Source organism: Drosophila eugracilis, unplaced genomic scaffold (assembly GCF_018153835.1).
Source record: "Drosophila eugracilis isolate 14026-0451.02 unplaced genomic scaffold, ASM1815383v1 contig_81, whole genome shotgun sequence".
NCBI lineage: Eukaryota > Metazoa > Arthropoda > Insecta > Diptera > Drosophilidae > Drosophila > Drosophila eugracilis.
The window spans coordinates 877,692-902,333 of NW_024573712.1; the positions used below are offsets into that span (position 1 = coordinate 877,692).

Here is a 24,642-nt window from a genome sequence, read left to right on the forward strand (position 1 = left end):
TCGCTTTCCTCCTGCCACTTGCCACTTGCCACTTTTTCGCTCAGTCGACAGCAGGACATCGAGCAGTGCAAGTCGCGCGGTCGCACTTTTTCGATTCCAATTCCGAATTCCAAAATCTCCGATATCGTTGATGTGGTGGATGTGGCTCGTGTGTGCCTCTGCTTCTGCTGCTGCAGTGGCAGCTTGTGAAGTTTTGTGCGACTCTTGCTAAAGTTTCGATTCGTCGCCAGTTCGTCCTTGCCGCATCCTTAGCCTTGCTCACGGTCATCACGGCATGAAAGCCAATTGAGAATGCACAGGTGCGAAGGTTGGGTGGGAAAATAGAAAACAATAAAAGCCATCATACCCGTATATAACCCTCGAGACATTCGCAATCCGTGCATTAGCATTAGTGCATAAAGTGCCTGGATATTGACGCACAATAGCCGGAAGACGAAACCAAGAGATGCCATAAGCCCGGAAGACAACGTAACCAAGGCTGCAGGTGCCACAAACAAGCGGAAGTAACTGCAAGGAGAAAAACGAGCAAAGCAACAAAAAAATGCATTTAATTTGCCAGTAAAGTAAAGTAAAAAAAAAGAGACCAACAGAGAGATGAGCGATCGGGGCAGCGGTGGTGCAATGACTGGGGGGCGTTATGCGCGGGTTAGCCCAACGCCAGGACGTGGCAGCAAGATTGCGTATACGCCATGTCCGCGCTCTGAACCGCCGCAGGATTTGGCCTTAGCCATTCCGCCGCGCAACTGCCTGGCCATCCCGATGTCCTCGCTGCAGACGGCCAATGGACCCGGCAATAAAGGTGAGTCCCGCGGTCATTCGATTGTTTCAATTTAGCTTAACCCTCTAACACCCAATGGGAGGGCCCAGTGCGAGTGAATATTTTAGAGGTTGTATTTTAGTTTTACTCGTTTACGTTTGTATAAGATGAAGCCTTAGGGAATTTGTTTTGGAATTTTAAATTGCTGTTAAAGATTGGTTGGGGTACTAAACTAAATTTCTTTTAACTTAAAGAACTTTTAAGAAACTAATTTAAGTTTAAATTTGTCTGCAGTTTCCATTTTTAAGAATAATATATATTATCAAATATATTTCTGGTCTTAAGATTGATTTCACTCTGAATCTTAAAAGCTTTCAAGAAGGACTTATGTTGTTTTCAAATCTTTGTTTAGATATTTGAAGCTCATTAATCATTTGGATGCATAAATGTCTTAATGAAAAAGGTTTTAAGTCCTAGACAAGGGTTCATTATCTTGCAATAAAGGGCCAATATCCATAAGGGTGTTAGCGGGTTAAACCTTTTAAATAAGACCACGACTGGGGGCCTGGGAAATTGTCTTATGTAAGCATTTGGCATTAATGGGCTAATGAGCGTGTGGAGACACGATGTTGGCATGCAATTGTTTGTATTTTTTCAGCAGGGTTCTGAGTTCAGAAAATCAGAATGCAGAATTCTGATAAAGGTCTGTCAATTGAAGCATTTGTCCCTGGCAATCAAAACGAATCATACTCGAATGATACTTATTTTCACCTTGGATTTGTTACGCCCTCCCTTCCCTTCCCTTGGTTTTTTCCCTTCCCCCTTCCCCCTTTTCCCTTTGCTTTGTTTTTTTTCTTCTCCTTTTTCGCAGAAATTTGCATGCAACTTTTTGCAGCTGGCGTTGGGGCGGCGGCACGTGACTTTGATTGTCATTTCATTGTCTTCGGCAATCATCAAAACGCAAACAGAAATTTTTTCGATTTTAAAGAAACGCTAAAGAAATAGGACTGAGAGGCGAGCTGAGGGGCTGAGCATATGGTTGACAGGGGCCGACGCCGATGTCTGGCGCATCAAAATCGATTGGCAATTTGTCAGCGCTGATTGCAAACATTGCGATACAGAGGAAAGCACCCAGCAAGCTTCAGAGTTTCTATTATAGAGATCGCTGAATTAGATTTGCATGCAAACGAAATAGAATGAGAAGAAATTGGGGGAAAAGTAATAGAAAGAAGACGAAATATAACGAAGAATTTTAGAAGTCTATGTTATGAATATGAAATATTCGTAGAGTAAAGAAAAACCAAAACTAAGCCCTAATCTAACCTTCTTTTAAAGAGTTTGGATGTGACGGAGAAATATGATTTTAAAGGCACAGCAAACATTCATATAACAATGTTTGATATATAATCTTAGCTAACAAAGACCTCTCTAAGACATCTAAAAGCATATTCCCTTTGAAAACACATAATTCTCTCAAAATCCAGTGTGCGTTTCCTGCAATCATAGTAAATATCCCATTCCCATCCCTCACAATTAGGCAGGCTGCACTTGCAGCTTTTGCAGCTGTCAACGCTGCCTCATATATATATTGCAAATAAAGTAATGCCAAGCCCAAAGAACAGTGCCTGCCGTAGCAGGAACAGCAACAAAAACCCCAACAAATTCCGCCGACGGCAGTGCAACTTAATTTAAAATTTATGGTCCCATCGCCGGGCAAGAAAAGCAAAATACCAAAGCCCACATTTTGGCCCACAAGCATAACAAAACCGTCAACCGAGCAGCAAACTGCAGCAAACTGGAAAATGTTGTAAGCACACTTGCTGCTTGTCGTAATTATAATTATGCTCAAAGTGACCCACAAAGTACGAGACTTGAGACAAGCGATATGGCTCTATGGATACATGTCGTTAATCTGACCCACTGAACGGATTTTGTGGTTCGGATTTAATAGATGGCCTCCCTTTATCCCTCTATCTTCTGATGGTTAATTAATATTTGCCCAGCCAACCAGAAAAATAAAGTCAATATGAACGTCCTTCCCTCCCGCAAAGTAGGCAACAGAAAACTATCAGGCAACGGGCAACGCTGCGTATGATTTATGCAGCGTTTCCAGGAGCTGTTGCATATGCATGAGTAGCATTTGTGTGGCAGGAGGGAAAAAAAAATGTACCTGGGCGAGAGAGAGGAGTAAGAGTACAAATAGCACCGCATAACAATGCAAAATGGCGAAAAGCTAACAAACAGTAAATTGAAAAGCCAACTAGAAGGAAGAAAATCAAAAGGAAAACAACGAACTTTAAATGCCCTAGGGTGCTGGCAATAAAGAGAGAGATTTCCTGCCAACTTTGTTCAACCCTTTTAGTCAGGGTATTCTTTCAGTGTAAAACACGAGCAACAGTCATTGGAAGTCTGCCAAACGGTTGAATCCTGTGTGGGTGGGGTATAAAAAGGAGGCGGCGGTGGTAGAAGCAGACCCGAGGTAGGACGTGGAGGACAGCAGCCACCTGGACAATGACAACGCTGATAAGTAGCTGGCGACATGGCAGACCACTTCATTTATCAAAATTTATGACTCTGCCGACATTCACGTGGCAATTTGCGGCTGCAACTGCAGTTGCAGTTGCAACATTGCCACTGCAGCTGTTTCTCTCGCCAACTCCCGAAATTGATAAATTTTTGTTGGACCCCTGACTTAGCCTTGGACTTTTACAGAAGAGGTCGGAAATTGAATTGAATCTTTTGGCAGCGATTGTCACTGACAGCAGGGCTAAGGTCAAGCTCATTACAGCTGACTCAGGAGGCAAGGATATATATCCTTAAGATATATATATATATATATTACAGTTACAACTGGGCAGCCAAAGGCCGCTGTCATTCGTTTTTGATGGCAAGTCGGATTAAATCTCAATGGGGGGATAAATTTTGTTTAGTGGCTGGCAGCCAAATGCAAGAGGCTTTAAGGATCAGATGGTATAAGGGCATTCGTAAGCTCTTCAATGCATCAAAAGTAAACTAACGCTGAGAGGGATAAAGAATATTGTTTGGGATTAAATGAATAAGTTTATAAATAAGGCAGCCCTTAATGTTCAGCTTAACTATGTTTAAAAATAGTTTGAAAATATTTACTAAACCCAAAGAATTTATCCCAAAAACTTTTTCTATAAAAGAAATTTCCATTCTAAGCGAAAAATGTTTACCCTTTGTTTATTTATTTTGGTAACTTTGTAAGCGATTTTTCTTTAGAGCTTCTTCTACGTCGATTTCATGCCCTATTAAGCACTTAAGTAGCTTAACCAACTCTTCAGAATTTCTTCTCCTCTTGCCTCATTTTCCTAAGCCACTTGGCGACCCTTATTCTTCACACTCTGATTTATGCGGAAAACCAAATATCCCATAAAGAAATATGCTGGATATCTTTTTTATAAGTATGTACGTTTATTCTAACAATAAAAATCTTTAATGCATATGCCGCTGGATTCCGCCAAAGCCCGGCTAAGGACTCCATAAAAACCCCTTTTTCTCAGCCACCAAAATGTCTGCATTTACGACGCTGGATTCCATCGGCAAAGACCCAGTGCACCGCACGCTCACGTGGAATTTATGGGCTGGCCACGCCCCCAATCGCTGGTTTACCTCCTTCTATTTGGTTTTCTTCTCGGTGGAAGAATGATGAAGGACGTAGGAAATGAAATGAATGCCAAGAAATGGCTCTCCTCTTGGTGGAAAACTACCACCTCCTCTCATGCCTCGCCATTCCGTTTTCAATTCAAAGTCACGTAAATAAAAGTCGGACTTTTGGGGTGCATAAAATGTAGGTCTGAATATTCTGGGAGATGGAAAACTAAACATTTAGCTGAGAAAAACTACTTAAGAGGAGGGAAAAATATTTTACAAAAAATTTAAAAAAGAGAGAGATTTCCTTCCTCTATTTTCTCTCTGTGCAAGGAGTTAGCCTTATAGTCTGGCCCAAAGATAGTTTCCATTTCAACGATTAACCCACTTGAAGACTTCAATGAGTTTTAAGCCAAGCCAGAAAATGTCTTGAAATTGTGCTCGAAATTGTGTCATGCAAAAATAAACTGGGAAAGTTCTTACTTAGCAAAGGAAAAGCCTTAAGCCAAGGAGGATGCTTTCCCAGCCACCGATGCTTCTAATTTATTTAATTATTTATGCTTTTCCCTTTTTGTGTGTGGCATGCAAATGCAATAAGGAGCACACGTTGCAAGAAAAGCCGAAACGAAATTGAGTTTTCATGTTGCAGCCCCTACTCAGCCAAGGATATATACAGATATATACGTCTATATGTATCTGTGGCATATTAGAGATGAATGCGAAGCTGTTAGGATGAAAAATCGCTGACAGTAAAGCGAGGGCAGGCGCTCTTAAAAGCTTTCCACTTGCTTTTCGCAGCATTTTCCGGAAAATGTGTCTCACAATTTGTTGGTTTTGCGCCAAAGTTTCGACATTCATCACTTCGCTGGTGATAAGCCATTCTAATGAGCCTGGCTGAGGACCAAGGACACCGGAATTAGTTCCCGGGCCAAAGGGCAGGGTTCAGTTCTTGTGGGAATAATTGATTTGTAGCAGTCGTTAAGCGAGATTAATGGTTTTTTCAGCCAATCTCCAATAAATAAATACTTCACTGGTCCCCCGAAAACAGATTCATATTCATTTTATTAGCCCCAAAAAGGAATCGATGAAGGACATTCTCTGCCACCATCAAGCCCTAACCAAAAAAAAAAACACAATCAGAAACCACATCCTTCCCCCTCACTTTCTCTAATTGCTTTTTGTGGCTTCCAATATGGTCAGTATGGAAAAAATTAGTCGCAAATTACTACGGAAATTGACAAATTTCAAAAACAAGCGCATAAATAATGGCCATAATTAGCAGTAGTTGACCAACTCGAAAGAACCGCACACACCGGATGCTAGATTTGGTGGGTGTAGTGGGTGTGTTTGTCCTGTCAAGGCCATTGCCTTTTATATATTTCCATAACAATTTGCAATTTATGACACCAGCTCAAAAGCACACAAAGAAAAAAAAATGAAACGAGTGTGGGTGATAAATTGATGGGAAAAGTGGAAAGTCGGGAAAATATGCTTAAAATTGAGCTGAAAATTTGATTATTTTTAAAGGAAAAAAAGGGCATGGAAAGCTTAGAAACTACTTCTTCATAAAAGATTTTAATATCTTCTTTATAATTACTTTTGAAAATAATAATCGACCTTGAATGGCATTACCATGCTCCTAAATCATGACTACTTTATCTTTCTAACAGTGATCTAAATTAAATAAAATAATAAACATAAACATCGAAACGATTGATTGATTATGATGATTTATGATTTTCCGAAAAAAAAAGCTAGTGGCCCAAAGCAGGGAATCCCCTACTGCCTCGAGCCTCAGAACATTTTTGCATAATAAATTTCTCAATTTTTTGATTTTGTATTGTTGCCTTGGTTGGGGGTGAGGGCTGTAATTTTTCGTTGGCCCAAAAGATGTGTCAACGGCAGCACCATAAATATCAACCAACCCATACCCTTCTGTCTGGGCCTTTTGGTCTTTTGAAATCAGCACATCGTATGAATAATGACAGTAGAAATTATTTAGGGATTTTTCATATTGTCGCTCGACAATGGAACGCAGTTTGACTGCCAGTTGAGTGACAGGCGAACGTGGTCGTCACATATCAGCGATCATAACCGAAAAAGGCTTAAGACAAAATGCTATTTTAAGGGTAATTTATGGCCATAAACGTGAGTTGGCATTCGGTGGCGGCACCTGAAGAAAGAAATGCGTTTCCAGTTTCAGTTTGTTAGAAGAAGTCGCCACGACAAGCAGAATGTGTCAGAATGCAATGGAAAAAGCCTGGGAGATGGGCCAATTTAAACTGAACATGGACTTTGAGCCAAATGTTCTCGATTGCGAAAGAACCAATATGAAACGTACCAAATTGGCCACCCTGATGCACTGGCTCAAGAAGCTCAACGACTGCCCACCGGAGCCCCTAAAATGTGACTATATGAGTGAGTGCCACAAATGGTTGGGGATATATATATATATGATTTACCCCCTATTTGCCTTATGCCGCCTCTAAGTGCAAACCAATTTCGTATAATTTGTGAAAATGTTCTTTCGATTCTTGAATTTTGTGCGTGCTCTTGGCCATTTGCCATCGTTGGGATCAAGAAAGGGCAGACTATATCCCCTAGCCTGCCTGTTTGTTATTGGAGGTTATGGCCACTAGTGTTGTGTGTCAGCATACCCGTATAATGGCAAGGAATTATTTATACATCAGCATTTTGGCTCTGGCCAATGGCTAACAAGTTTTTATGCCTCAATTGCCGATTTTGGTAGTGGGGGATTGTTGGTATGGGTGTGTTTGTCGTAATTGCATATGTTAGCCGCTTTATTGTGGTCAGATCTTATGCAAATAACAAATGTCCTGGCCAAATTGTGGGTAAATGGCCCAAGGAAGTGGCTTTAATCGTAATTAATTACGATCCAATATATAGATAAGTGCTTAATTTCAAATTTATTGTTTGAGTTTCGGTTAATTAATTTTAGATCGAAGGCAAATAAACGTTTGAGTTTATGAGTGTATATTATGAAATATTAATAAGATGCGGAAGAATTATCGTTATTATCGTTATTATGATTCATGTTAATTATAAAAGAATTTCTCATTCAATTAGTGAAATACTCCTATGTAGCCAGCGTAAAAACGCTATATAAAGAACATTTCTTATCGAATTTATTTGAATTCCGTCACAACTTCACTTCTCAATAAGCTGTTAAATCAACTTATCAGCCAGGCTGCAGTTTTCTTCGAGAGTGCAGAAACCAAGTAAGCATCAGTTCCTTGCAAGCTTTTAAGTTCAGTGGTTGTACAATGTTTATATCATACTTGTTGGTTACATTTCTGATCCTGGTTCTCCAAGGATATCCTGCAAAATCTCAAGAAAGTGCTGGTTCCGTATGTCTCCTCAAAGACGCCCCCAATCAATGCGGGGCCTTTTGCCTGTCCGCCTTGGCGCCGCTCTACGATCACATGGCCAAGCTCAAGACTAGCTTAAATCAAACCCATTCGAAGCTGGACAGACTGGAAGTCCAGTTGTCGGCCGTGCAGGAAATACTAAAACAAAGTCGGAAAATCGAATATCCAAGGTTCAAGCAAATCGGATCCAAATCCTTCTATGTTGAGCGCAATAAGGTTGCGCGTTTTTCAGAAGCTGAGCAAAACTGCCAGGATATGGGAGGATCTTTGGCGACACTATTCCATAGAGAATTCGATTACCTTGATCTTAATAAAAATACAGAATACTGGATAGGCGACTGTCTTAATTGCCATGGGGTTCCTGAGCCTTATAGTAACGACAATGAAAATTACATGAATTTGCCAAGAGGAGTTCCTCAGCATGATCCTAATGAAATGTTTATTCCCCAAACCGAAAGGAAGACAATAATTGATAGTCCTGATAAGCTAATTTTTTCGCCAATGGTTCGAGGATGTTACATTAAAAATGGCTTAAATGCTTGTTCTCTGAATTTCAATTATGATTTCCATTATATTTGCGAAAAATAAATAAGAAAAAAAATGTATGATTATGTATCTTTAAGTTTTACAGAATTCACTGTCACAAATCCTAACCTATCCTAAAACTTAAACTAAATTAATCAAACAAATGTCTTTCGAAAATTATTCCAGCTTAGTGGCTTAAATAAACCCCCCAACAAATGTTATATATCCGATATATATATATATATATTTTTTATTTTAACGCTCTCCGTTTTATAATCATAAAAAAATAAAATTGCGAAACTTTGTTTACCATAAAAGTTTGCAGCACGACTGAATGGGAGAATAATCAGCAACTGTCGCCATAAACCTCGATGCAGTTTCTCCTTCTACTAGCTCTGATTTCTTCTTCTTCTTCTTCTTTGTACAAACATGGCCAAAACGCACACATACACAGACAGACAGAGGAAAACCAAACACACAAAAACACACACACAGATGTATTATAAACAGTTTCCGGCCACAACATTTACGCGCATTTTCATTGCGATTTCGGTGCTGGTTTTGGGGCTGCTATTTGGTATTTACACGTAATTTGCACAGCATTTTTCAATTTTATGTGCTCGGAAATGGTATGACGTCGTTATTTATGTTCTGCCTTTGTGCAGGGCATTTCCCTTCATCATTTTCCCCTACCTCTTTCTCTCATGTTGGCTGGCCATAAAGTGACGAAAACAGCTGCGAAAATTGAAACTGATGCAGGCTGAGCTAAAATGCTGACACAGATTTACTTGCCATTTTTGGTTTTACCATTTTTTCCTGACTTGCTATAATGGAATTTTTAAATTCTGTATTGGTATAAAAAATGAGCTTAAAGTAATCTTTCATTGCCCTGCGTAACCGTCATTGGGGTTTCTCAGGAATTTGATTGGTATTTACTGCGTGATAGATGGGGGTTTAGTCCACTCCCCATCGTCCACTGCCAATAGCTCGTAGTTTCCCTGCCCATCATCAATCGACTATCTTTGAAGGCCCCTTATCAAAATCAAAACACCAGCTAAAGTGTATTTCTTTTATTATCATTCGAATAGATTGACAGCTTGGACACATGATGGCTGGGTGTTGCTGAGAAAGTCAGCAAATTCTGGGGGCTGTCATGTGAGTGTTAGTCATGGAAATATTTTGGGAAGGGTATTTCGAGGTTTAAAGATGACCTTTTGACTTTAAGACTGGTCGTTGGAAGCACAGAACTCCTGGGAATTGAAGTAAATTCCAGTCTTTCAACTACAATAGTTATCTTATCTAAATTAAATCACACCCCTCTACACTGTACAAAAAACCCTTGCTATTCTTAGCTGACAGAGTCATGTTGTGACTGTCAACGCAGGCAAATCTAATAACCAAACTAGACAATGTCATAAATTAGGAACACCGTTTCCATTTCCAGTTAAATGATGGCTGATGAGTGAGGAAGACAAAGCTGTAACTAACAATTAAGATAGCATTTGCCTAGGTAAACCTCAACTCAACTCAATAAAAACTGAATGGGAGACGACGAGTGCCAGGGGAATTTTAGTTTTTGGGGAGGGAAAAGCTAGCAGAGCTAAGACAATCACGTGCCAAGCACCAACTTCCTCATGAACAACAACAACAACAATAACAGAAATGGTGGAAGTTACGACCAGCTTAAACGCACAGCAAAATGAAACTAAAATGGGGGCGAAGGAGGAGATGCTACTAGTAAATTTATGCACACGTTAAGCAGCTCATAACGGGTAACTTAAAAGCCAACTAAAGATTCACAATGGCAATGGGGAAATGGCGACACTTTCTCCCTAGAACAGCACTTGAGTGGGCCATGAAAACGGAATTCATTTAAATTTATGAACCATGGAATTTCATTCGGATCAAGGGGGTTACACTGACTGCCACTTGGCCAAATTGTTTATGGGATTATGGAGGGTCCTCCCGTCTCGATAAAGCCGTAAATCAAATCTAAGGAAATTAATCTAGATAGGCAGGGAGTTGGAGAGGCAACATAAACAAAGTGGATGATTAACATTAAGACAGCAGAGGGATAAATATAGTATCATTAGGAGTAATCTCTACTCAATAAGTATTCATATTAAGATTTCTTCTCTTTCCAAAATAGACCAAAAAATCAATGAAAATTAATAAAAGTATATATGAATCCATTTATATTTTTCCTCACTGTACCATTGTGGTTTCATAGTGCATTTCTTTGCCTGATTAACTTTGTTTTTGCCAAGCACTTAGTGGCAAGTTGCGTGTTTGTTTGCCGCAATCCAAATGGCTGTAATGTTGCATGCAACCAGAGGGGAAGTGGAGCCGTTGGGGCTGGATAGTTTGGCCTGTGGCAGGGTCATCTCACATAGCTAAGCCAGCTCCCCCCCTTACAGCATGACAACTGCGGTGAATAAGGGGCTACCAGGGGGTTGTCTGGGAAATGGAGGCAGCTTAGACACATGTAAATCACATTGGATCCCTGGAGCTCTCCTGCCAGTTAAAGCCACAAAAATGAAAGCCCTTCAAATGTGGATGCACCTGAGATGCGGGATTTTGGCTAACTAACAAAAGGAATTCCAAACAAATTTATTTTCTACTTTGTTATGGAAATTAGTACAAAAAGTATTCAAGGATTGTATACCAGTGGCAAGATTAGTCATTAAAAACAGAAATGACTTTCATTATCCTTTTGAATTGCCATAAATAAAGTGTCAAAATCAGTTTACAGAGAATGGTAATAACTTGTATTTCTATTTAACACTTTAAACTTGAAACTGAAAGGGAAAATCAAATGCAAAGCCTTTGAAAAGACATTTACCCCTTTGCATTCAACAACTTATAAGCGACCAATTAGTCGGAAGCCGCAGGACGAACAGCAAAAAGCGAATGACTTCCGGATGCCAAAGTCATACTTTTTCCCTGGAGTAACTTCTAGGACTAAGGGAGCTTGGGGCAGCTGACAGTAGAGGGAATTCCAAGAACAGGAATAACACATAATCAATAAAAAGTCGAGCGGTGAACAGAACACGCAGCACCGAAAGGAAATAAAGGACTCAAACGTGAACACAAACTATGAGAAGTAACAAAAGTTAGTTAGTACCACGGAATGGAATACTAGATACCCTAGAAATAAAGTAGAAATATTAAAGTTACTATAAACTGATGAAAGATGTTTTAATATATACAATGACAAGAAGTTTTAACTAGAAAAGAAATACAAATATTTAAGAATAAAAACAAATATTAACCTTTCTCAACCTAAAATAGAACCAATATCCCCCATCTAGATCCTGACATTTTATAGGAAAACCCATAAAAATGAACCACTCAGTCTGTGGCTTTTTATTTGTGGGCTGTTTCACGTTTTTCCCGTTGTTTTTGTTGCTCTTTTTCTTTCAGCTTCGGGGGAACATTTTCGATTTCATTTTCACTTGCTATTAATTGGTCGAGCCGTGAGGAACTTTCAGTGGCCAGTGGACAAAAAAGCGTTTTCCCACACATGAAATATCTGTATATATACGACGCAATAAATATTTGATTAATCAACCAAATAAAAAAAAAAAGAGAAAAAGAGCCGGACTTGTCGTTGAGTGTCCATACCACACGACGTATACGCAACAAGTGACAACAGAACGAGCTTTTCTGGCTGTAAAATTTCATAAGTTGAACAAAGTTAATGAAAAATGCTCGCCCAGCGAACGTTGAGCGATCTGACATCGACCACATCGTCTTGTCAGCAGTCGCGTCGGCGGAAAAGCGGAAAAGCAGAAAAGCTCTCCAAGTGCCAGTTGATTTCTTGACGCGTCGCAGGCCAAACGTTTTCATTTTTCGTATGATTTTCATATACATATATACCTTGTGTGTGACCCCCCCAAAAAAAAAAGCGTGTGAATATTGGAAAAAAAACGAAATATTAATGACCATTCTCGATAAGGTCTATCAATCGCTCTATTGATTATATAGACAGATAGATGACTCATAAATCGAATTAATGTCGCGCCTCTACGTGAAATTAAACTAATTAGAATATTACGCATACGCCCCCCTCCCACAAACGCAAACACAAATTTGCTAAAACGACAAAAAGGTGACACTGTGTCCTGTGTGCTTGTGCTTCTGGCCACCTAAAACCAGTCGAAACTGGTTGGTCAATCGGCCAAGAGCCATAAATGTGGGCCAAATATTTAATTCAAAAAAAAATGCCACAAAAATGAGTTATAAATTCTATTAAATGTGTATAATTGGAGCAGAAATACCAATATTCAATGTGTTAATCTATTCTATTTTATCTCTCAAATAGTGTAAACAATAAAATAAAACCAAAAAGTGCAATTAAATTTAGAAAACGATTCAAAGAACATACAAATTTGATTATTTTGCAAACAAATTGTTACCCAAATTGGTTTAAAAATAGATGTTTCGGCTAATAAAAAATAGATTGAGTGTGAAAAATTCAACCAAATCGAGTTCAGGTGTACTTTTCCTATGTGGAATATGAAAAGCCATGTTTAAATACAAATCAGAAAAGAATTAATTAATAATTTCAGCATTTAGCTTGATTATCTGTAGAACAGAAAAACAAAAAACCGGGCTCATGTATCTATATGTATGTATGGCCATGCTCAGATCCTGCACGAAACCCAAATCATTCATGAATATAAACTAGCAGATATATACACAAACACTAAGCATTTGTAGAGTAGAATTATGGCCAAGGTCAAGGGCCGTATATCCCATGACCTAGTACAAAAGCAAAGAAAAGCAACCCAGCACGCGCAGCTCCCCCTCTCAAAATGAAAATCTAATTTTATCATTTTTCTCGTGGCTCTCTTTTTTTTTTTTCGTTTTTGGCTTGTATTTTGGCAAAGCAGAGAACGCAAAATTTTTATGTCATTAGCTTGTTTTTATTTTTGGCCAGAAAATGAAGCGAAATTTTCATTTCGCTTTGGGGTTATTATCTCGCACACATTTTTCTTGGCTTCTTGATTGCCTCTATGTGTGTGTGTCTGTTGTTATTGTGGTCCCTCATTTAATGATGAACATTATGGCTGTAACCGGGCTCGTTAAACGAATTAATTTTAGTTGGCCCCAGCCACTTGAAAGTGTTGTAAAAATGTTTTTACGAGCCATTCCATTGTTGCTCTCCGTTTGATTTTCGCTTTAGTTAATGGCCTGCGTGATTGACTCGGCTATGGGAAAGGGTATCAGATGGAGGTCATAGAAAGTTGATGGAAATGCCCAAGTGGCTGCCAAAGAAATTATGCCTAAGTAATGCATTTTGGCAGTTCAGCCACTCGCGCCATGGGGCGTATGTGTGATATGATGATTGGCTGGGAAATATCGTTTCAGCAAGACCATTAGCCTTTAACTTTATGGGTTGATCTTAACGTTTTGAGATTTTATTAAGTATTTGAATGAAATCTGGTCTTCATTTTGTTGGAGGAAAAACATTTTTCATTCAGAGGATGGTTAATCACTTTTTGATTTACAGCGAGAACATTAAAAGTTTAAGAGTAATCTGGCATGCGAAATTCTTATTATTCTTAGCTGACTTTCCTCACAAAAATTACTAATGATTATTAGCTAATGAAATCTTGGGGTAATTATTTCTGTTGAATTATTGCAAGCTGTTCGTTATAAGTGAAATCTTGCATAAAGTTTGTTTTGAAAATAGCCAATTTATTCATAATTTCGCTTTTATTTACTTTTTGCTGACTTTTCCAAAACAATTCCAATTGATTTTGCCGTGCTTAATGCTTGAATTGAGCCAGCAAGCTGTTTATAAATGGCCCCATCACATTGTTAGCTAAGCACTTTTCAATTTCCAATGTGCTAGCGCCCCGCAACCCAATTCCACGCCCACGTATCCCGGCACGCCCCTTTGCTGTACCAGCGAACAGCTGTCTAAATTTATCGCATCGAGGCAATCAATAAGCTACCATAAAACTAATTGCGCCGTGTCTTGAACTAATTAAACTCGCACCAACACTGAGTAGTAATTGCCGAGCATTTGGAATTTTATTTTAGCCTTTCTTTCCCCCACTTTTTTTTATATAATTTTTGCGCTTCTTGGGGGGGGTAACTTGAGCCCGAGTTCACGTATCCTGCAAGTGAGTTGAGTTCAGTTCGGTTGGGCTAAGTAATTTTGAGCCGGAAACTGGCAATTTCCGCTTGCCGTTGCCACACTCGCGCCCACTTTCATGTACTCGTGTACGTTCACTTAGCTCGTTAGAACCTTCTCAGCCATTTCTGTTGGCCAAATGTACAAGTCAACGAACTCAGCGGGCTGAAGAGAAATTCGCGTGTTCGAGCTAAGTTGAAAAACCAACAGCAAAAGTGGGAAATTTTGAAATAAAAACAAATTTTAAACAAAATTAAAATTATAATAAAATTATTATCAACATTTAAACAAAATTATATTAAAAATTAAAATAAAAAACACATTTGTAAAGTATAAAATATTATTATTTTTAATATCACCGACTAGAACCGCAGAAAGTCAAAATTAATAATTAGCATTATCTTCCTTCTGGCTGTGTGACCTCGGCAAAGGCAAACAAATTGCTGGTCTTTTAAAACAGAAATTAAATTTAATACAGACCAAAAATAACAAAGCAAAAAAAAACAAAGAAAATTATTCAAATGAAGGCGCAGTAACGACAAATCAGATAACAAAAGGAGGCAGGACACACGCACCGTCACACAGAAAGACAAATACACATAACATCCCATCCTGAGAGCGGTCAACAATTAGGAAAATCCACAACAGAACCACCAGCACCACCAACAACAACAACAACACCACCGCGACCACCACCACCACCACCTACCGACATCAACATCAACAAGTTCACCCCACCAGACGCATTCGAACCACCGAACTCACCATGAATTTAATGTTTCGCAAGAATTTCCGCGAGGGGGCCAGCAAATCGGGCGGCGGCGGCGGTAAGCTGCAATCGAAGGCGAATCGGACGAAACGCTCCCGAGATATGGGTCTCGTACAGCAGCCGGAGGAGATCCACTACAGGACCCACCTGTTCTTCTCGCCCAACCGACCTGGGTACGATGTGGGCGAAGGTAAATTTGTCGTTCGCCTTGCAAAAGCAACCACAGCAACAGTAGCAACAACAATGCCATTGCAAAGTACAGTAGACCATCGAATGAGTGAATTAGTTAATATTTTATATTATAGAGCATAAGTTAAAATATAAAATATTTAGGCAACTTTAAACCTACGAATACATTATTTTAAATTATTTTTTAATCTAAAAAACTTTTCTAATTAAAAAGCGAATTTAACAAATAAACGGTTATAACATAATTTTAAATAAACATAAATTGATTACTACCCCGTTCCCTTTTTCGATGGTTCACTGTAGACATTCCAAACCAAGCATACATTTCAATCATCCACAAACATGGCTCATTTTCTGTCCCACTCGCCGTCTCTGTACCATTCTCTCTCTCTCTCTGTCTCTCTCTCTGTCTCTCTTGATTACTTTGGCTCCTTTGTAGTCGCTTGAGCCTGGCCCTTAGTTACTTGTGCTCCATTAACCTGGCATTTGCATTTCAGCCATTTGCAGGGCATTCAATTGAAATGTTTTCATCAATTTTACAAACAGCCAACTGGCAGGTGGGACCATTTATGTCCGCCATTTATGGCCTAATTGAGGGTTAGTTTAATCGACGATTTATTATTTATGAACGGAAGTTGTTTAATACAGTTAGAGTGTAACTACAATTGAAGGGTGGTAATAGAAAATTGAATTTCATGTGATAGTAGGGCAAGGTTTTTACAATTAAGAGATTATAAAATGGAAGTAGGACTTGTAGACAGAAGACTTTGATTTTAAGTTTATAACTGAGACCTCAGCCCATATATAGCCTACAAGTTTTCTTTAACAATATGTTTAAAAACCAATCATATATCCTAATTATAGGCCTCTGAACTTAAACTAGTTAAACAAATTAAAATTTTAAATGATAAAGTTTTCTCCCATACCATTTGGTACTTCAACTTTCACTCATTACTAATCCAAGTCAGGGGTTCACCTGTTAGTGGATATTAGTTGCTATCGAAGCATCGCTTCCGCCTTCTAAGCTCTGCTCCTGATGTGTGTGTGTGAGTAGTGTGTGCTTGTGCGTCTGAAGAGGTGAGTGTGCGAGTGTGCCAGCATCAGCTAATCTTCCAGTTTCCAGTTGGCTTGGCTTAAGGGGCACAGAGCGCACACAGAAAGCAAAAGCGAGAGCGTATGTAAGTTACTATTTGATTTCCCTTTCTTAACTACATACACATACATACATATATATTTCCTCATCTAACGCCTGTGGCAATGGCCTTGAATGTAAGCCGGAAACCAAGGTCTAAGAAGTTTTTCCAGCAGCATCAGCAGCCGAGCCTACTACTAACCCACGAAACTGATGAATGTGTCTAGTTTTGGCCACCACACTGTTAATAAAATCAGCAAACGAAAAGGAATTCAACCCTCCCCCCATGCCCGGCACTTTACACATCATAATATTGTGGGTTGATTTTGAAAAAGGTTACAAGGGTGAAGAGTTATCTTTAGAATATCTTGAAATGTTTTCTTTAAATTATGAAACTGCTTCTTCATAAAATCCTGTTTACTATTCTTTATTTCACATTCTTTCAGTAACTTTAAATTATTTTTATAATCGAATTGATATAAACCTACTTAAAAAACAGAAAACTAATTCAAACTTAAAACTATCTAATACTTTCCATAACAAGGGCTAATATCACTTGAAAGAATCAAAGTTTAAAGTTCAGTTTATCCTTTCCATTTGATAGAATAAACAGACAAACTTAAAATATTCCCAAGGTAACCTTTGCACCCCTATAATCTCCATTCAAAGATCAAAATCCGCTCATCCTTTACAGCAGCAACCGAGACACAACGTTTAAGACTTTGCCACACACACAAACACCCCTCATTTTCCCCCCACTCCTCCTCCCGGTTATGTGTTGTTCTGTTTGCTGTGTGTGTGTTTTTTGTGTTTTGTGTGCATATAAAGTATCGACAGAATCCAATTTTCAGAACGATGTAGCGCCCTGTCAGGCATCCCGAGCACCCCGCTGTCCAGCACCACCCCCTCTCTGGCCCTGCCCGGCAATCTGCCCTACGAGCTGGACATTCCGCAGCCGCTGGTCGACCGTCGGCCATCCGTCTCCCTGATGCGCTGGAATAGCAGCGGACCGGGTACGGAGAGTAACAACAACAGCGCTAGTAACAGTTTGATTCGCCTGCAGCAGCAGCAGCAACTACAGCAACAATTGCAACAGCAACTGCAACAGCAATTCCAGCAACAGCAACAGCAGCAACAACATCAATTGGCAACAGCAACAGCAACAACACTGGGGTACGCTGATGCAACAGTGGCCACGGCAACAACAACATTGCTAGCGGCCGCAGCTGCAGCCACGCGGCAAGGTTTGACTCAACCCCTCTGAAAAAAAAAACGAATTGAGATAATCATTTGATGTGATCTCAACTATAGTTGTTGTTGTTGCTGCCCAAAACTCGATCAACACTAATGTCATTTGCCCAGCCCAGCTCACCAAAAACAAACACACTGACACACTCAAACAATACCCTAAATGTGTTGCACCCTTTTTTCCTCCCCCCAACCAACCCAAACACCCTAATCCCACTTAAAGTTTCCCCCCACCCAATTAATGTTTGTTGCACGTTGAACGTAGCTAACCTTAAGAGTTTTTTCTCTACCAAAAATACTTCAATCTGACTGTTGCAAGTTCTGTCTTGTTTCCGTTTCCGTTTCTGTTTCTATTTCCTTTTCTGTTTTCTGTTTTCTACATCTGATTGTTGGTGATTACTAGTGAAAATACTGAAAGCTAGACATGTTCTCGGAGACGCCGCAACAGCTTTGCCTCGCTTTCAGTATTTTTTCGCAAAGCTTCAACAAAGGGGAATCACATGCACTACTACAAAAAGGGATCTGGGATCGATCTCGTATAATCTCCAGCCAAAATGCTAATTAATCGCAGCTTACAAAGGTTCTTAAGGCGAAGCTTATAAGCGATCATCATTAGCTTGCCAAAAGCTAAACAGTTTTTATGTCTTTCTAAAACTAAATAGCTAACTTAATCCCTGTCTACACTTTAAATGTTATGTTAATGATATTTCATTGTAATTTACAGTGAACTTTGGTAGTGGCGCCAACTCGGCTGTGGCACGAGCGGAACCCATCTCTTTGGCCACCTTGGATCGCGACTGCTTCATCATTCCCGTGCATAGTGTCGATCGATTCCTGCCAGCTGGCATTCCGGTGAGTAATTCTTCAGCTTAAAAGATAAATAAAAACTATCTTTATTCCTATTAAACTTTTAACTTATTATTTAACCTTCTCAGTTACCCGCCTTGAGTGCCGATGGCAAGACCGCAAGTCCTTTAAGCGTATTGGAAGTCTCCGATCCGAAGCTGTGCATCCTGGTGCATTTGATGAGTCCCCTGGAGGCCATTGATCCGGTGATGGAGTCACCACTATCGCATCCGCTACTTAAGCAGCGCTCTATTGCCGCTGAATTGGTGACTGAAGTGCAGCAGGCCAACACGGCTGTGGGTGGAATGCTGTTGGCCAACATGGAGAAGAACTGTGAGTAGATAACCATTATAGCCCTTAGCTATATCTAATATTGATTGATTTATCCATCACCAGCGGAGTTCCCCTTCATCTCGTACTACCTGATCAATACACTGCAAACGGATCCTTCCAGTTTCTATGCTGGCCTGCGCGTTTCCTCGCTGTCCAAGTTTGAGCCAAAGGCCCTCAAGTGAGTGCTCCAATCAAGGTGGCCAATTGCCTATTTATTGTCCAATCTCGTCTCGAAATCATTTCCAGATACACTGCCGCCCATACTTTGGATCTGTACAGCGAGGTGGCCGCCATTTGCCGCCCGCCATTGGTGTTGCCCTCCAACGAGGCCGGCAGCTTTAAGAAATCACAGACCGCTGCCACAGGCTACATTATAAGCGTGTTCAAGGTGGGTAGTTTGGTTAGGGCCACTGAATTGGAGTATTTTCATGAAAAATTCAATTTTAATTTCGCAGGTTTTCGAGGGCGACGATGGCGAACGATTTGAAAAGAATTGGCTGTACTGGACAGGCGCCCGGATGCTGTACAGGTACACTGAGAGAAACACTAAAAACAGGAGTCCATAAAATAAATATCTTTAACATGTTTTTTTTGTGGGATTTTTGTATATATTTACTTACACCTTTTGGAATCTAAGAAAAGTCTTAAGAATTATTAAATAAATTATACTTTTTCTTACTCCTTTCAGATACCTGCCACGTGCCGCCGGCCTAAGGCGCATTGCCCTTCACAAGAGCACCTCGCAGAAGGGCGACAAGATGTACCTGCTGGTGTGCGAGTGTGCCGACCTGCTCAAGGACATCTCGCTGGCCGCCTTCCTGATTCCGGCGCTGCGTGCCCGACTCTGTGGCTACACTGGACTCTATCGACCAATACAGGCCTTCTAGTCAACAGGAAAACACACATATTTTTTCTAACTCCTGTATATAGTGGATCTAGGGCTATACCTAGGGCTAAACTAATGCGAAACAAACACTGCAATGTGAAAGAAACTGCACCTGTTAAGTGATTCTAATTCGATATTTACTAGGCCTAAACAAATTTTTAAACTCTCTCCAGCTACAGTCAAACTAAGCTATGATAAAAGCTAGAAAAAACAAGTGAGGGGGAGAAGGTAGGTAACCCTCGGATTAGACAACTAACTTAAGTAGTAGACAATATACTCAAGGTAACTCCATATCGTGTGCTAGATTTTTCTATAAATCATATAGAGGCAAGCCCAATTAATAGGACCATATCTAGTGTGAGTTGGTAGCGAAGAAAACTTCCATTTTAGCCACAACAAATAGAGAGATTCAGTGGGAACTAAATATGTATACCTATATATATATATATATATATATATCATAGATGTAATCCCAGTAGTTAATCACAAATATATAAACGCTGAATTTTGCGCTGAAATGTAGGCTATGAAATCTGCAAACCAAAAGTCAATTCTTAGCATAAAAAAAAACCTAAAATAAATCGTTTGAGAAACTGGGGGAAAAGTATAGAACACTGAAAGGGTTTCATCAGAGGGATGGGGGTCTAGCTAACTTTGCCCAAATCTAACAGATATCTGCCAAAGACACAAGCAAAAAACTAATCTTAATTTGAATCAAACAATTGTTTAAAACTTACATTTTTTTACATACCTAAGCTAATGAGTAAGCCAAATAAGATTTTCAATCAAAAAAATTGACTAAATAATGCTTGGCTATAGCTTGCCACATACACCTTAGGAAATATATCTTACATAATAGCCATAAATTTATAACAATTGTAAATAGTTTGATGAACTTTCAAGGCACTTGCTCCGAGAAACACACACAACTACGCATGCCAGGCACCACTAGCTTGTCTTTCAGAAAATATATAATTTTGCACAATAACAACAGAATCAAAAAGTGCTGTGATAAATAAACTAAAAGCAGAGCAAAGCCACATAAACAAATCCAATATATAATATATACGATATATGGATAATCCCAGCCATAGAACTTAATTTCACCCAGTCATAGACAATATATAATTTAGCTGCCATTGAAGATGCACCGATCTCTGGCTTACATTTTTTTCCAAAATTAATCCAATTATTTAGATAACCTTAAAACGAAGAAAACTTTCAATGCTTATGCAAAGCCTAAAGCCTAAGGAAATATTAATTACCAAATGTTCGAAATTTTTGTCACATCTTAAGCTGCAAGCTTGGAGCAAACAAACGTTTGGCGTGTTTTAGAATTAATAATAAAGCGTAAAATTAAAATAAACATAAAAGCGACTCTTTAGCCAAAGATATTGTCAAACAAGTATCCGCCTCGTTGGCTCTTGAAATCCACCTCACGTTTCCGATGTAGAATGTAGGCCTCGTACTTTTGGGTTTGCAATGGACCCCAATTGGGAGTGGGTTGCATGGCCATTCTCAGTTTCTGTGTGGTAAAAGATGTCATTTATTATTTATAGTTTCCAAAAGGATATATATTCTATATACTTACACTGCCAAAGGTCTTTCCGGGTTGCTGGAAAATCGTAACCAAAGCCCAGAAGGGCAACTGGAGAACACCCAGTCCCCAGATAATCCAACCAGCCATATAATATTCTGGAGGATATTGCACTCCTCGATATGTCAGAGGTTCGTAGCTGAGAAGCATGTACACCAGGACCAGGAACATCAAGCCAGGTGCCACAATGGCCCAGCAAATGCGCCAGTAGAAACTGGTTTTTATATTCAACATAAATTCTATGTCGCTGCAGATGCGCTTGACGCCATAAACCCAACTCACGGCCAATAGCTCCGCAATGGCTAAGACGAGGGCTATAAAAGTGCAGCCATAAAAGTCAACGAGATTCAGTACGAACTGTCCACCGGGAGTCATGTACACCAGGCCACATAGAAAACCAATTATCGATGCACCCACAGCCAGCAGCCAGTGCGGTAAATGGTTAAATCGATCCTTAACCACATTAACGACAGCAGTGGCCATTCCTATATTCGATCCAATACCCAAAATCAGGAGCATGAAGAAGAACAGCACGGCAAATAGCTGGGGAAGATACTTGAACTTGGCAATGGCTTCGGGATATGAAATAAAAGCCAGACCAGCTCCTCCTTTCACCACCTGCGAGATATCCGTGGTGTTGGTCTCATGAGCTAGGTTACCTAAGATGCCAAAGATGATGCAACCAGCCAGAATGGATGTTAGGGAATCTATGGTGGTGATTATGATCACATCTCTGGAAGGGATTAGATTAGATTACTAAGGAATGGAAAGTGCATTCGACAAACTAACTTACTTGTGCACATTTTTGTTGAAATCATTAAAGGAGGCGTACATGATGAGGGTGCCAAAGCAAATGGCCAAGGAGAAGAACATCTGGGTTATGGCTGCATACCACACATGTGGATTCAGCAGCTGGGACCATTGGGGTTTCAAAAAGTAGACAATTCCCTGCCAAGCTCCTGGCAAAGTAACAGCCCTGATCAACAGGATGATCATAATCACATAGGGAAACAGAGCCAGAAAATAGGAAGCTTTGCCGGAACTACGAATGCCCTTGGACAAAACAGTGCCTATGATCACCCAAGTGGCGAAGAGGCACAACACCAGATCCCAGCTGGGAGTCCCTAGGCCAGTGTCATCTAAGGTTTCTGGTTCCCTTAGAACTGTTTGTCTATATTGTAAGAGAAATTAGTTAAAATTTATGTTTCGAACTCATTTCTTTTAAACTCACGTAAAGAATAGCTCTGCCGAGGAGATACCCTGGACAATGGATGTGTCATTGGCGGCTGTGGCTCCTGTGGCCACACAACCGCTGCCCCACTCTACCAAACAATAGGTCCAAGGTAGGACCTCACTAAAGCTGGCCACCAAATACCTGATGGTCAAAGCCATAATGCAGGCGTAATAGGTGGTAGCCAAAGCAGTGGAATACACCTGACCATAAGCAACGCCTGAAATTAAATTTTTCATTATAATTATTTCTAAAATCAATAACAAGTTACTAACCCTTCATGATCGGCACCATGTCAAAAGCCTTGATGCATCCACGACTGGAAAACTGTCCAATGATCACCTCCAGATAGTAAACAGGTCTGCCAATCAGCAGAAGTACTATCACATAGGGTATCAGAAAAGCACCGCCACCATTTTCCAGAGCAATGAAAGGAAAACGCCAGACATTTCCCAAACCCACAGATAAAGCAATGCAGGAAAAAAGGAACTCCACTCCTTTGCTCCACTGATCTCGCTGGCCAGACGACTGCGACTCCACCTCACAATTTATGGTTAGCTTTTGGTTATAGGAAGTATTAAATGATTTTTATATTGAAATAGTTTTTAGAGTTCTTACTTCATCGCCTTCCGTTGTGTAGACAACAGTACTCGATCCTGGCTGTTCTGACCTTGATCCTTGAGGTTCCTCCATGCCTCTTCCCAGTTTTGTATATTCTGCAGCATCATCCATATTTGTTGATTAAAGCTATTTTAGGATACAAGACAATAAATGAAATGCAAGCGGAAGACAACACAAAAGCTCAGGTGAATTCAGTTTAGCAGTTACATAACAACCTAAATACCCAAAAGACAATAGCTTTTTATAGATAGCTTTTTTTATGTTTCAAGTTCAAGGTTATATAGAATTAGCATAGTTCCCTTATGGGCCAATCAAGTCAATATCACGTGAGCAAATTATTCAGATTTCGCCAAAAACTAATCGGCTTAAAATTTTAAACAGGTGTCAGTCATCGACGTCAAATGATTTTCGTTAATTCGTTAGTTTATGAATTTGTTTACTCTAAACTTTATGGCAAACGCTTAAAAATAGAAACTCGAACTTAATCCCCGTTAATGTTGACCGATACCGTCAGAAATTTGCATATCTAGTCATCGTGACAAAGCCAGGCCCCCCCCTAGCTCTTTCTATTCTAATTTTTAATATTAAAATTTGTTTATATATATATTATTTCAAGCTGGTTATAAATTCATTCCTACATTCAGATCACAAATCTGCTTTTGAGAATAAATTGCACTTATCTCCAGAAATAATTTATGGGTCTTGCTGGATTTGGCTGATAGGCAAAAATTTGCAATCACTCAGAGTTCAATGTGATCATTAATCATAGGAATTGAAATGTTTACCATTTTCTGAAGTTTTTCAACCAAGGTATGTCCCAAAATTGTTGGAATCTGAAGAATTGTCAAAAGAATCTCTTATCTGGACGCATGCTGGTCTACTGAGAAGTGTTAGCAACCAAATGTACACAAAAGTTCGTCAAACTCAATGAAAATCTAACAGCTAGACGAATTCTGTTGACTTAAGCTCTGGAGAAGATTTGGGTGTTTCACTTGTCTTATCACAGTATTCTGGGATCAAGCTATAAACCCAAAGTTTTGTGGGTACCAATTTCTTTTCTTTTTTATCTCTAACAAAAAACGAACTATTTGATCTGCAACCAGCACCACACATTCATTAAAAATTATGAGCACTTTTTCAACATACACTAGTATCTAGCTGGACTTCTCAAAGAGTGAACTGTCAACTGTTCTTAACAAGCTGCTGGATGCGACTAACTGGCATATAACAGATTATCTGCTAGGAAACCTATGGAATCCACGCAGCAGCGACATCAGCAGCGTTTGACAAATGCCGAGATGAGCAGCGCTTGCTCTCATAATATTGTATGCTATTATGAGCTATATTGCCTGGAGACCCAGT

At 39.7% G+C, this 24,642-nt stretch overlaps 2 protein-coding genes across 7 annotated transcripts; one reads left to right on the forward strand and one right to left on the reverse strand.

Annotated features, from left to right (window-relative positions):
• On the forward strand, positions 1-21,221 carry LOC108106371. 5 transcript variants are annotated; one of them, XM_017213357.2, is made up of 9 exons: positions 10,823-12,913; positions 15,216-15,387; positions 17,370-17,762; positions 18,491-18,618; positions 18,702-18,945; positions 19,009-19,123; positions 19,192-19,333; positions 19,401-19,474; positions 19,634-21,221. In XM_017213357.2, the coding sequence occupies exons 1-9, from the start codon at positions 12,902-12,904 to the stop codon at positions 19,830-19,832; spliced, it is 1,479 nt and encodes a 492-aa protein (XP_017068846.1). In that variant the 5' UTR covers positions 10,823-12,901; the 3' UTR covers positions 19,833-21,221. The 5 variants fall into 5 exon arrangements, with proteins under 5 accessions (XP_017068848.1, XP_017068850.1, XP_017068846.1 ...); XM_017213356.2 differs by having other exon boundaries at positions 10,823-12,137; positions 14,795-15,387; XM_041819589.1 differs by lacking the exon at positions 17,370-17,762 and having other exon boundaries at positions 10,823-12,137; positions 14,795-15,387.
• LOC108106368 (sodium-dependent nutrient amino acid transporter 1) lies at positions 21,213-24,545 on the reverse strand. Of its 2 annotated transcripts, none has more exons than XM_017213353.2 (7): positions 24,427-24,545; positions 23,278-23,375; positions 22,935-23,217; positions 22,660-22,879; positions 22,222-22,599; positions 21,423-22,161; positions 21,213-21,356 (listed from the first exon to the last, which is right to left on the reverse strand). In XM_017213353.2, exons 2-7 carry the CDS (start codon positions 23,350-23,352, stop codon positions 21,213-21,215), a joined length of 1,839 nt encoding a protein of 612 aa, XP_017068842.1. In that variant the 5' UTR covers positions 23,353-23,375; positions 24,427-24,545. The 2 variants fall into 2 exon arrangements, with proteins under 2 accessions (XP_017068842.1, XP_017068841.1); XM_017213352.2 differs by having other exon boundaries at positions 23,278-23,406.
• Positions 24,546-24,642: the final 97 nt, after the last annotated feature.